General features: G+C 51.0%; 1 protein-coding gene across 1 annotated transcript; it reads left to right on the top strand.

The window, feature by feature from the left end:
• Window positions 1–3,667: 3,667 nt before the first annotated feature.
• On the top strand, window positions 3,668–13,284 carry LOC309968857 (dual oxidase maturation factor 1-like; the record flags this gene model as incomplete). The annotated part of the gene is given in 10 exon segments (XM_082850343.1): window positions 3,668–3,775; window positions 8,826–9,004; window positions 9,324–9,381; window positions 10,050–10,187; window positions 10,442–10,464; window positions 10,466–10,656; window positions 10,895–11,112; window positions 11,805–11,868; window positions 11,870–12,042; window positions 13,211–13,284. Coding segments are annotated over 9 exon segments (1,086 nt in total). The 5' UTR covers window positions 3,668–3,775; window positions 8,826–8,857.
• Between the last annotated feature and the right edge of the window lie 14 nt (window positions 13,285–13,298).

Raw genomic sequence — 13,298 nt, 5'->3', positions numbered from 1 at the left:
AGGGCCTCTTGAGGCCCCTATGAATCAAGGCCTGGGGCTGGGCTAAGACCAGAGTGTGTAGCAAATGGCAGGAGACTGACTCTCTCCCAAGAATCTTTCATTCACTCAACAAACACTTGATAAGCACCCACTACATAGTGGGCACTGACCTAGGCACTGGAGATTAAGTGATAAACAAAGCAGACAGAAATCTCTGCTTTCCTGGACTTTACTTTCTCAGATTAATTGGAAACCTTGCTTTGACTCAGCTTCCTACCGTGTGTGTGTGTGTGTGTGTGTGTGTGTTCGTTCCTTGGACAGAGTCTTGCTTGGGGGCCAGAACACTAGGTTGAGGCCAGGATACTGTGCGGCTGACAGTCCACTAGTGTGATCTTAGGCAGGTCACTTATCTGCTCTGGACCTTGGTTTCCTCTTCTGGCTATGGGAGTACACATGCCTGAACTGTCTACCTCCTAGCCTGCTTGCCAGAATCAAATGTGAGAATGAGGTTGAATTCCAAGCAAGAAAAGTGACAGATGTTATGTAAATGTGATATAGAGAGGGTAGGCTGGAGCTTGGCTTCTCTGGGCAGACTCAGAAAGGATGCAGCCCCCGGTGCTTATGTGTTTGGGGCTGGCTTCCTGCTCTCTCTCCCAGGCCAACAAATCACCTAGGGATGACAGGGAAACGGAGGCAGCAGGGGACTCAGGCTGGGACTCCTGAGTGGCACAAGGAGTGCCTAAGGCCAGTGAAGACCTCCTAAAGGCAATATGGAGAAGAGGGTGGGGTGGGGCTGGGGAACTGTCTAGCAGAGGAAGGTAGGAGCTCAGGGAAAGCCTCATCCCTAGCCAGACCCTCAGGGCTCCTGGACAGGTTGTCGTCTAGTCACAGAGGAGGGAACCCAGAGGATGATCTCCTCCCCGACTTGACATCTCCCATTAAACAAATGAAAAAAATGTAGGCCCAGCATAATTCAAAAGCTCAGCATTCCACTCACTCCACCCCCGTGAAGGGCTTTGGATGGTTAAAGGCAAAAGGCTGGACATGCTGAAGTGGCCACAGTGGTTCTTCCCTGATCCAGGATGTCTTGCCCCTTCCCCCCACCACTGTGTCTTCAGGAGTCTGGGCTCCAGCCAGGTGTACCACTCAACCAGTAAAAGCATGCGGTGAGCTTTCAGGCCAGGCTGTGGGGAGAAACTGAAGGGGAAGGTGGACATGCTTCATAACCACTCCTTTTGGGTGGGTAGCCACAACCATTTACGCAGCATCGCTGGTTCCGTAACTTCCCAACAGCCTTGAAAAGAAAGCACAGCCTCATGACAAGGCAGTGAAGCCCCTGGGGCTGTGGTAGAACCAGGAGGGAACACAGGTTGCCTGGTTCTTTCCCCACATGGCTGCTTTCCAGGCCCAAAGCCCTAGTGTGGTGACCCTGGGCTAGGGAAAAGATGAGTCAGCTCCATAGGTAGTCCAACGTGGTCCCAAGGGAGGGCTGAAGGGGAAAGCCTGGACTCTAAATGCCCAAAGTTCCCTTTTTGGCATGATGTGCTGGAACCAGGAGGAGCTCCAGAGAGAGCCCCTAGGCCCAGGCAAACTAGGCCACCCAACATTCCCAGTTCCCAAAGAATCCAGTCTCTCCAAACAGTCGTTGAGGGGGGTGGGGGCGGAGGATAGGACCTCACAGGTTCATTTTAGCCTCAGGTTAAGAACGGAGGCGCAGGGGGGCCAAAGCGAGAATTCCCCTTCCCTCAAAAACGTGGCGGCGCTGGGGCACACGCCACCGCAGTCACCTTCCCCGGTGCGCCCGGGCCCGCGGGCGGGGGATGCCCTCCTGGGTCTGACCAGCGGCCGCGGCGTCTCTCGAGCGCGGACGGCGGATTGTCTCCCGCCGGGCTCACAGCTGGGCCCGCGACTTGCACTCGGGTCCGTCTCCCTCTCCAGCTCTGCACCGGGGCTGCCGGGGCTGGGGGATGAAGAAGGTACCACACGTCCCAGTTCTCAGGCGGGGCGAGGCGGGGCGAGGCGAGGCGGGGCGAGGCGGGGCGAGGCTGGGCGAGGCGGGGCGGGGCGGGGTGGGGCGGAAAAAAGCGGGCGCGCCGGGAACCGCCGAGGGGCTCCGAGGGGACCCGGGCGCGCAAGGTGAGACCGCACGGGTTCGCAAGCCTCAGATGGGGTAGATGTCCAGTCCGTGGCGAGGCTCGGCTAATGCGGCCGAGTGAACGGCGAAAAGGGCAAGTCCGCCTCTACCGGTCTGCTGGGGCTGGGGAGAGGGCAGAAGAGGGGGAGAGGGTGCGAGGAGACGGGGGAGGCGTCCCCCAAATCCTCTCCACGCGGGCGGATCTGGGCTCTAAGACCAAGAGGATCGGTCAGCGCCTGCAGACCAGGCCACGCGTTCGAGCAAGGCATCCGTCCTAAGACCCTTTAAGAGTCCGTGGTAACACCCACCCCCCCGGAGGTCCTCGTGAGATCTCGGGGGTCTCACCGCCCTCGAGCGCCTCCCGCGCCCTGCCGGACCCCGGATTGCATCGCTAGGTTTGTACTAGAACTGCCCAGGGTTGTGGGCAAGGGGCGAGGAGAAGCAGGGGTCCGAGGGATGGCTGCGTAGGACACGGTTCTCGTGCACCCGTCCTTTTTCTGTCCCAGGCTGGGTGGGGGCGGGCGCAGCGCCTCAGAGCCTCGGGTGCGGTCTGAGTAGGTTGAGGCTATTTGGAGTGGGGGGGCTGGGGGAAGGGCGGGAAAGCATCCCGGACCTGGTTTGTCTGGTTATAGTCTAGTACTTAAGTGAGTTAGAAGAGTGGGGGTTGGAAGAGAGCCCCGCCAGGAGAAGGGGCGTGCGCTTTGGGCGACAGAACGTCCAGACCTAGTTCCTTCTCTATCCCATCCCTGGGGTCGCTGCGTGTGAGGTTCCACCACGAGGAGGAGAGCTGCGCGTGCTGCGAGGCACGCAGTGTTTAGAAGAGGCGAAGGTAGGAAACAGCGGTCCGGGTTTGAGTGGCGGAGATGCGCCTGCTGGGGTCTGTGCGGTCCGGGTGGGTTTTGGAGGGTACCTTGAAGTGTTGTCCCCGCCCCGGCCCCTAGAGGCGCACTTCCTGCATCCGCCCAGACCAAGTTCAGATCTAGTGGGAGTTCAAAAACAAAGTAGGGTGAGAAACTAAGAACCGGCAAACAAACAAAACAACAACAACAAACTTAATAAGGTCCCAAGGTTTATCTCTGCTTAACTGGAGTCTAGATAGTTTGACTGGCGTGATTCAGCCCTCCAAGGCTCCTCGCACACCACAGCCCTGATTAGGGATTCCTACCCCAACGTGCTTTTCAGATCTTGTTCTCTTTCTCCACTTAACTCCCACTTTGGTGCAGAAGCACACATACACACGCCCACACACCTTCTTGAAGAAAAGAGACTGGGACAGGAGTTCTGGACAGGGTCCCCTTAGCCATCCGAAGCCGTAAACTTTGAATGGGGTCCACCCTAACCAGAGAAATAAACCATCACATTCTAGTAGGTCTGTATCACCAATAAGAGCTCTTGGCAACTCCAGGAATGTCACCCACTCCCCCTTTGTAGAGAATTAGTAGTCTTTATGGGTTCTAGAAGAAGGGGAAGGCAGTCAGGGGAAGACTTCAGGAAGAAATCCCTGTGAAGTTACCAGAGGCCACAGAGCATTAAGAAAGTACATAAGAACTTTGAATGCTGAAGTCTGGAGCTTGTACTAGGCTATATTTCCTTAAAAGATTGTAGCCTTATTTCTTGGCCATCCCTCATACACACACGGGAACCCCACTTCTCCTGTGGTAGGTAAAGAATGGGTAACTGTATCTGAAATGCAACCGAGTATGAGAAATGCTTTAGTATTTCAAGGGAGTTCAGAAAGGGAAAAGGTGTCCCTTGCCTCTCCAGGCCAGGTGAGAAAGGAGAACCCCCAAAGTGTAGGGATTGGCCCACCCTGTGAGAAAGCGCCTCAGTTTTGTCACAGGAGCCTCTGATGCAGCGTTTTTGTGTCTAGAGGTCTGTTACTGGGAACTCCTTCCTTCTTGTGTCTGTATTTCTGTTTATATGAACCTGCAGGTGTATGTCTGACTGTATTCTGTGCTTATTTATATTAGTATATATTTATGTCAATATAACAATCATGGTAGTCAGCTAGGGGAGAAGTGGTGGAGTGAAGATTGACATGAGATTTCTCTCAGATTAGAAAAATTCTACTGTCAGACCCTCCTTGGCAAGCCAGGGAGGAAGATGTTCCCAAGGGAAACTACAAGCTTTGTAGGAAAAGCAGGATTATTGGGTGTGGGAACTTTTCATTTCAGTCCCACCTCTTCATGCAGGAGGCCTCTTAGCTTAATAATTAAAACCAAATTAGGATCAGGGTCAACAAAAATTAACTTTAAATTGGGCAATGTAGATTAAAGAAGACCTAATTCATTAAACTGAACAAGAAGGAATTAAGGTAAATTTTATTCACCAGCTATCTTTTTGCTTTAGTCAATTTTAATGTTTTGGAGAATTGGAGGTAAGTTAACATGTTCTTCTGTGCTTAAGATACAGAAACCCTTTTGTTAGTGTTTCTTTGAATCATCATGTTAATAGAGATGAGCCATTCTTATAAAATATTTTATAACCTCTCTTTGAAATAAATGCAGGAACAATGCTAATACATGACCCTGATCAAAATAATTGCACCTTTATTATTTGCCTATGTTGCAAATATTTGTTTTTGAAATTCCAGCATATAACATTTACTCTTACTTGAATACTATGTATTCAGACTTGCTTTATCTTCCTATATTAACCAAGATATTCTACATTTTATAGCCTTTCCTAAATCATATAGCCTTCCATCAAAATTGTAACGGCTTCAGTCTAGGTGTCATAAATAAAAAATTATTAGACCAGTAAATATCTGCTTTAAAATAAGTATCATTGGGACTTCCTTGGTGGTCCAGTGGTTAAGACTCCACGCTCCCAATGCAGGGGGCCCGGGTTTGATGCCTGGTCAGGGAACTAGATCCCACATGCATGCCGCAACTAAGAGCCTGCATGCTGCAACTAAAAAGACCCCACATGCCGCAACTAAGACCCGGCGCAGCCAAATAAATAAATAAACAATAAAATAAAATAAATATTAAAAAGATAAGTATCACTATCACATATTTTACAAAATAATTTAATCCTCAGATTCTTACTTATCTTCAGCTGGAGTTGAAATTTATGTTTCAGATTCAATTAAACATGAACATTCATGCTTTGGAGACTCCAGCTGTTGGAAGAGGCTTTCTGAAAATTTTGTGAAAGCACTAAAAATTGACAGGGTTGGTCAAATCCCTTCCTGTCCAGTCCTTAGCCCTATGTTGGTGATAGTTAATGTTGAATGATTATGATAGAGGGCAGTGAGGGAGCACAGCTCCCTCTGGTGTGCAAAACAGAAGATGCCTCTAGCAGGGATAGGGACCCGTTCATTCATATATTCATCCATTCCATCCACAGACTGATTGGTAAGTATATGCTGCATGCAGGGGATGCAAAAATGGAAAGACAAAGTCGTCGCCCTTTAGGAGATTAGAAGCTAATGGGTTCTAAACGTTCAAACAGTTAGAGTGCAGTGTAATTATTGTGATTGTGAAGGTATGTTCACAATGCAGTCAGAACATTAGAGGTGGGAACATCTACACTGGCCTGATGACGTCAGAGGAAACTTCACAGAGGTGGTAACACAAGCTGAGACTTGATGGGTGAAGAGTTTGCCATGGGAGTATGAGCATTCCAGACAGAGGAAATAGCATATACAAAGGCACGAAGGCTTGAAAGAGCGTGTCAGATTCAGGGAGAGGCCAGTAGTTTAGTATGGCTAGAGACTAGATTGCACAAAAGATGGAGATGGAAGTGCAGGTGGGACCAGATCACAAAGGACTTTGCATGTGATGGTGAGAAGATTAGATTTAACCCAGAGCAAAGAAGTGAAATGATTATATTTGCTTGTTAGAAGAATTGTTGTGGCACTGGGCCAGATAGGATGAGGCTGAATTAGGGCAGAGGCAGTAGGAAAGGAAATGCCTGGGTGGTTTCAAGAAATATTTAGGAGGTAAGATGGTTCAGCTCTCTGGCTTATTTGATTGGTGAGGTGGTGATGCCACCAAAGAGACAAATAAAACAGAAGAAAAAGCAGAATGGAGACTGTGAATTCAGTTTGGGACCTGTTAAATCCAAGGCATCCTTGGAACAGCCAAGTGAAATGTCCAGAGGATAGCTGGCCCTTTTGTGTTTGGAGCCCAAGTAGGGGGTCTACGTGGAGACATAGATTTGAGAAGCATCAGCCATGGGAATGGATGAACTTGCCGAGGGAATCATGAAGAGTGCTGGAAGAAGAGCGTCAAGACAGAATCCTAGGGAGCATAAATGTTTAAGAGGGGAGAAAGAACTAGCAAAGGAGCCACAGAAGGGTTGGCCAAAGGCAGGAGACCCAGGAGAACATGGTGTCATTGAGGCCCGGGGAGGAAGCCTGAAGAAAGAGGAATTACTACAGAGAGATCAAGAATGATGAAAAGTGAAATTTTCTCTTTAGATTTAGCGCTTGGTAACCTAAAGGAGAGAAGTTGGGGATGGGAAGAAGCCAGATTCACTGAGGAAATAAGGCAGTGGACATACATAGACTATTATTCTTCTTCCCAAAAGGCTGGCTGTGAAAGGGAGAGAGTGGCATAAGATAGTAGCTGGAGGGCACCCAAAAGGTCAAGAGAAAAAGTTCCTTTTCTTTGTGTTCTTAAGATGGGAGAAATGTAAGCATATCCTTGAGAGAAAGAGCCAGCAGAGAAAGAGAAGCTGAAAAGTCACCAAGAGAAAGAGGGAGAACTGATGAGAAGGGTGGTGGTGAAGGCAGGCAGGATTGGAGTCAGAGCCCAAGGAGAAAGGAGATACACATTCCTCTGGAATGGGAGAGTTGAAGAGTTAAGGGAAAAAAGCAAAACTTCATGTTAAAACTGAGACAGCGCTTATTTCACTTGCCCCAAAGACAGAATAAACATTTAAACTGTCTCTTTGTCTTTGCCTGATACCATGCTACTCCCCAGAGACAGCACCAGGAGGTGGCCAGCCTAGAAGGAGAGAGAGAGGTTGGGAGCTCCGATGTGTCATAGAGAATCACAGAATTTAGAACTAGAATGGGTCCTGGAGATCATCATATCCAACTGTAGAGGAGGAAGCCAAGAAACAGGGAGGTTGTCATTTGCCTGTCCAGTTATAAAATCAGTCAGTGAATGGGACTTACCTGTCGGTCCAATGGTTAAGACCCCAAGATTCCAATGCAGGGGTGCAGGTTCAATCCCTGGTCTGGGAACCTAGATCCCACACGCCGTGCAGTGTGGCCAAAAAAATTTTTAAATTAAAGAAAAAAAAAATCAGTCAGTGAAGAACCGGAACTAGACCCAGAACTGATTCCTGCCCAGGGTTCCCATCAAGAAGGATTGGTGAAAGACAGAAATGGAGTAATGAAATGTCCCCTCCTTCCCAATCTGGTAGCTTCCATTTATTAATATTATTCTGTTCCAGGTACTATTCTTAACACTTTACAGACACAATCTTGTTTCATATTCACAGTGACCCTATGAAGTAAACATTATCATCATCATCCCTATTTTTAAAATACACCCAAGTCTCTGTAACTTGAAGAGGCAAAGGCAGAATTCAAACACAGAGCTGCTAAACTTCTAAGCTTATTCTTTCACTGTATCACTTAACAAGACACTACCTGGTCAGACTGTAACTTACAGAGCCTCCTGGGTACCAAGGCCCCAGTACAGATTATACACAGGGAAATGAGCAGAGCTGGGTTCGTTGATTGTAAGATGCATTTTTTTTTTTCACATTTTGACATCTCTGAAATTGAGGTGTGTTTTACCAGCGATGGCTGTCATTGTTTAATTGGCAGTGTTTTTTCCTCTTTCTTTCTTTGTGGTACTTAAAATAATGGCATGTCTTGCAATCATTCTGTCTGGATTTAACAAAGCACAGTAAATTTAGGTGCCATTTCCCCAATATCCTGTCTGCAAAGAGAAAAACTAGAGCCAAAATAGCTCTGAGATCAGGGGACAGACAGAAAAGAGCTAAGCCAGGGTTTGACCTGAAATGAAGCCTAGGAACTTAAATCAAGGAGGAAGGCCGCTGTTGATGATGTGTGGGGTAGAAGGACATCTGGCCCGAGCACTGTGCCCTAGTGGAGGGCAGGCTCCTTCAGTGCCTATTGAGGTGAGCTCAGTTCAGCTCGATTGCTCTCGAGCTGCCAGAACAGGAGCCAGGGTGCCCAGGAAAGCTTGTCGGACCAGCCTGGGCAGTGCCAGGTCTGGGAATCAGCCCTCTGATGATGTAGTTGGCTTATATACTTAGCAGAGCTATCTTGCCTTTGCTCTTTGGGGAGTGAGGAGGAAAGCCAACCTTTTTGTATCTGTACCATCTTTCAGCCTTATGCCTTCTCTTGACAGAAAATATAGCTCTTTCTATGTTCTGTGATCCGTCTGCTTGTGCTGGAGGCCTGAGGGAGATAAAAGAGAATTATATTTCTTAAGACAGTCCCAGAGGAAGCAGAGAAGCCTGGAGGGTAGTGGTGGCACTGGTTTAGGGGACCTGGGGGTTAGCAAGGGAGCATGGAGTGACAGAGACTGATTGCCAAGACCCTTATTCTCTCACAGCTAAAAACACGTAGAGATGGATGGCTGAGGGGTAGCGGAAATGGCAGTAACAGTGGCGTCTGGTGAGCACCAGAGAAGAAGGGTGTGGTTTATTCTCTACTGGATCTCTGGCCCCAAGAACAGTGTGTGGCACATAGAGGGCACTCAGTAAACACCTGTTGTTGTAGAGCATCCGCCTCCCCTGAACAACCCCACCAGAATGGCTGCTTTGGGACACACATTCCCCTTCTACGCTGGCCCCAAGCTGAACTTCCCAATGGTCACCACCTTGGCCATCATCATCACCATCTTTATGACTTCACTGGTCACCTTCATCATCATCCTGCCAGGCATTCGCGGCAAGATGGTGAGAAACAAAACCAGCCCTGGAGACCCCAGCCCCAGAGAGACCTCGGCCTCGAGGTGAGGGGGCCAGACTTTCTGATTACAATCAGATTCAGGAAAGAGATTCTAGCCCCGAGAAAGCGTCACCCCCCCTCCCAGCAGAGAGCTCCCTGCTCATTGATTCAACAGATAATTACTGAGTATCTATTATGGGCCAGGCACTTTGATCTCTGGTGACCAAGGGACCTCAGTTCTAGAACACCCTTCCCAAGTCTGGAAAGAGAAAGGGTGGATTTGGAAGGAGGGTGCTCCATCCTAAACCCGCCCACCCTGTGATGCAGAGGCTGTTCCGGATCCTGCGAGTAGTGACCAGCTTATTCATTGGAGCTGTGATCCTGGGTGAGTGTGGAGTGTAGCTGACTTGGGCAGCTGCCTGCATCCCATCTCTTCTATCCTGGCTCCCTCACAGAGGCTCTGCTTCAGGGTGGGCTTCTAGACCTCCCTGCCCGCACGCCTCCCTCACCCTGGCCTTATCCCCTCACATCTACCTTTGCCCTGACAGGTGCAAGCCTCCTGGATGCATCTCTCCAACCTTCCTAACATATTTATTCAGAGGAAAGCAGGTCAAAATGAATGCCTTTGGGGACAGGGTCTGCGGAGGCTGGAGGGAGAGAACGGTGGTGGGCTGCTTGCTTTGCTTTGGGGATTAGGCGATGGGAAACACAGAAAGTCTCTATGTTGAAGCTCTCTGTGTTTGCCCAGCATGGTTTATTATGTTAATGTTTCCTGCCCCAGCTGCTTGAGTAGTTCTCCCTATATGGGGGCAGGAAGGGAGGACAGGGGGAAGAGGATTCTGACCAGGGGAGATATTAGATTCTGACCCATTTATTCATTTATTCATCCCATACCTATTGTTGGCAAACTTACCATGAGCCAGGTCCTAGGCGGGTTAATGGATACACAGCTATGAGCAAAACTGACATGGTCCCCTTGCAGCTCTCCCTCTGACTAACCCAGCAATGCCCAGACCTCCCTGAGTTCCTGAACATCAAACTCCCCAACCCCAGCCATGAATTTCAGTTCTGAGTGGTCTGTGGGCCAGGTCAGCACCAACACATCATACAAGGCCTTCAGTTCGGAATACATCAGCACCGCTGTTGGGCTGCTGCAGATTGGGCTGGGAGGAGTCAACATCACGCTCACAGGTGAGGGGGGGCTCTTGCCTGGGAGGAAGGGAAAGCCTCTGCTCTGCGGCTTTGGGATCTATGTTGGGTGTGGTCTAAAGAGCTCTAGGATCCGGGCGGGGGGAGGTAGGAAGGGAAGTTCTCAGGCCTCAGAAGCTGCCTTCTCTCACTTGAGACCAGAGCCTGGTCCTCTTCCAGTGTGATAAGCCTCTGCCCAGGTAAATACCCACTCTGGCCCTCGGGTCCCTGCTGGGCACAGCTGCTCCATTCCCCAGGGACCCCAAGGCAGCAGCTGAACGGAGACCGGCTATTACAACAAGGAGTCCACCTGGCGCCTGGGGGAGAACTACGCCGAGGAGTATGCCAAGGCACTGGGGAAGGGGCTGCCAGACCCCGTGCTCTACCTGGCCGAGAAGTTCACCCCACACAGCCCGTGTGGCCTGCATGGCCAGTACCGCCTGGCGGGACACTACACCTCGGCCACACTGTGGTGAGGGTGGGACGGAGGCCCTGCTGGCCTAGACCCAGGAGTGGGGTTCCTACCCCATGTGGAGACCTCTAGTGGGACAGTCCGGCACCAGTCACCACGGTGCTTGGTTGGGAAGCCCACAGGCAGGAATCCCTACCTCACCTCTTTGGGTGTCCTCCACCTGGGCCCCTCCAGGTAGAAGTTCACCCCAAACAAGGTAGAGGTGCCTGGGCCAGCCTTCCCCTGGCTGGCTCTCCAGGGTGGCATTCCTCTGCTGGCTGCTGGCGGATGTGATGCTGTCCATGCCTGTGCTGGTCTACGGTGGCCACGTGCTGCTGGCCACGGGTGTCTTCCAGCTGTTGGGACTGCTCTTCTTCTCCACGGCCATGTCACTCACCCTGCCCTGTCCCCTACGCTTGGGCACTGCCACACTGCACACTCACCGTGGGCCTGCCTACTGGATCACATTGACCACAGGTGAGGCCCAATTCTGAAGGCAGGGATGGGAGGACTCAGGGCTGGGGCCCGTCAGGTCCGTGGGGTTGAGCGTCTGCCTCCAGGGACCGAGAGGCACTTCTGGGGACCTTTCCCCTCTTTAGAGCCCCCTCCGTCTTAGATCCCTCATCGCTGGGTTTCCCCTTCTCAGACCCACAGCCCCTCCCTCCTCATATGTCCCTACTCCCCTGTGTCTTATCTCTGTCTCTGTCATGTCCCTCATCCCTTAACTCTCTGTTCACCCAGCTCTTCCCCAGATCTTACGATGTCATGTCCCCCCTTCCCCCAAACACTCTTCTCTGTGTCCCCCATTCCTAGAACACTTCTCTGTGCCTATTTCACATAGCCTTAAATTGCCCTGCAGTTTTATTGTCCTCTCCTGTCCCACTGTGTCCTGCCCTCCCCCCAGGGTTTCTCTGTTTTCAGAGTTCTCTCTCTCTCTCTCTCTCCTGGGATGTAATTGAAGGAGCACTGGGTTTAGAGTCCAAAAACTCAGAGCAACAGAGCCACACCAGCCATATGACCCTATGCCAGTCACTTCTCGGAGCCTAAGTTGCCCTGAAGCAGGGACGATATAGGCTTCCCTTAAGAGGGATTCTAATGCTCTTAGCAGAAGATGTCCTTGGGAAGGTGTTACTATCACTAAGGCGGGATACTTGTTGCCTCATCCCCAGGCCTGCTCTGTGTGCTGCTGGGCCTGGCCATGGTGGTGGCCCACAGGCTGCAGGCTTTCTTCAGCCACTGTGGGAGAGGACCCTGTCCTGGAGTGGGATCCTGAGGAAGGGGGACTCCTGAGCCCTCGCTACAGGTCCACAGCTGAGAGTCTCGAGCCCCAGGACATTCCTCTGTCAGAGGCTTCCTCTGAGGTGCCCTGTGAGGAGTCTGACTTGCCCTGGAAAGTTCATCTCCCTGGTGGCCACCCGGACTTCCAATCTGGCTCCAGACTTCACTGGAACCCCCCCTCCAAAACACCACCAGAACTGCCTGCAGGATGGGTTGTATCAGGTTCCCAGCCCCAATGTGTAGGTGGAGTAGGAAAAGAGGCTCTACCTATTGATGTTAAAACATGAAACAAAACAAAAAGCCCTAAGGCAGATGTTGGGGCTGCCATAAACCCTGCTGCCATGCGTGATGAGACCAAGCAGGGGCTGCCCCTCCTCCTGCCCAGCTACCCTGCCCTCCCTTGGGGCTTTGCCTCTTCGAGGTGCCATTTACTGAAACCCAGCTCCACCCACATGATGACAAACGTGTGCGGGGGGCTTACAGTGCGATTCTCCCATGTTCCCTCTCATCCCTCTGCATCTCTTGTTTTCCTTTTTCCTGGCTCCCTTTTGTTCTCCCTTCACTTCCCCAGCTTGTGTGATCTCTTGGTGCAATGAACGTACTGCGAGGGAGGAGAGACCAAACTTCTTGTTCTAGATCTAATATTAACCGATTGTGCCCCATTCTCTCTGAGCTTCAGTTCTCAAATCTGCCAAATAAGACTGTAGGACTTGCCAAGGACCTAAAACAAACAAACAAAAAATCCCGGGGTTTACAGCTTTATGCCTTGCTGACATTTACCTCGGCCCTCAGACACCACCCCTTTAATGAATAAAGTGAAGCTAGTGAATAAACTCCAAAATGCCATTTCTTCTTAGCCCCCTCAGCTGGGCCAGCGGAGGGGGATCCCACAGGGCCAGCGGGGGTGGAGGTGTGGGGGAATGACCTGCCTGGTCACTGCTACCATCCACTTGGGGTAGCTCAGGAAGATGCAGGCTCTGATTGTTCTTCTCTGGGCTCACTAGAGGGCACCCTCTCCCAGACCCTTTCCCGGGTTACTCTGCATTCTTCAGACACAGAGAATCCGGTGTCTGTGGCAAAGCAGAGAAAGAGTGTACTAGGCTGCCTCCAACCCAGGGAAGTCTCCCCAGAGCTCGTATCCCGAAAAGCCTTGAAAAGCCATGGAAAATAATGGGAGAAAGTTTAAAAAAAAAAAGAAAAAAAGAAGAAAGTTTATTTACAGCTCACGCTGGGAGACTCTTTCCCGGGTGCAGGCGGCACATCTGAGGCCACTGGCCCTTTCCCCCCGCGCCCCCAGCGCAGTGCCCTCCCGGAGCTCCCCAGGCCCGGTGGGCACTGCTCCCCGGCCTGCGGGGGACCAAGGCAGAGTAGGAGTCCGAGGTTGA

Source organism: Leucopleurus acutus (genome assembly GCF_964270905.1).
Source record: "Leucopleurus acutus genome assembly, chromosome: 1".
Classification (NCBI taxonomy): Eukaryota; Metazoa; Chordata; class Mammalia; order Artiodactyla; family Delphinidae; genus Leucopleurus; species Leucopleurus acutus.
Note: the sequence above shows the minus strand (reverse complement) of the source record. Positions and strands in the feature narration are given on the sequence as shown.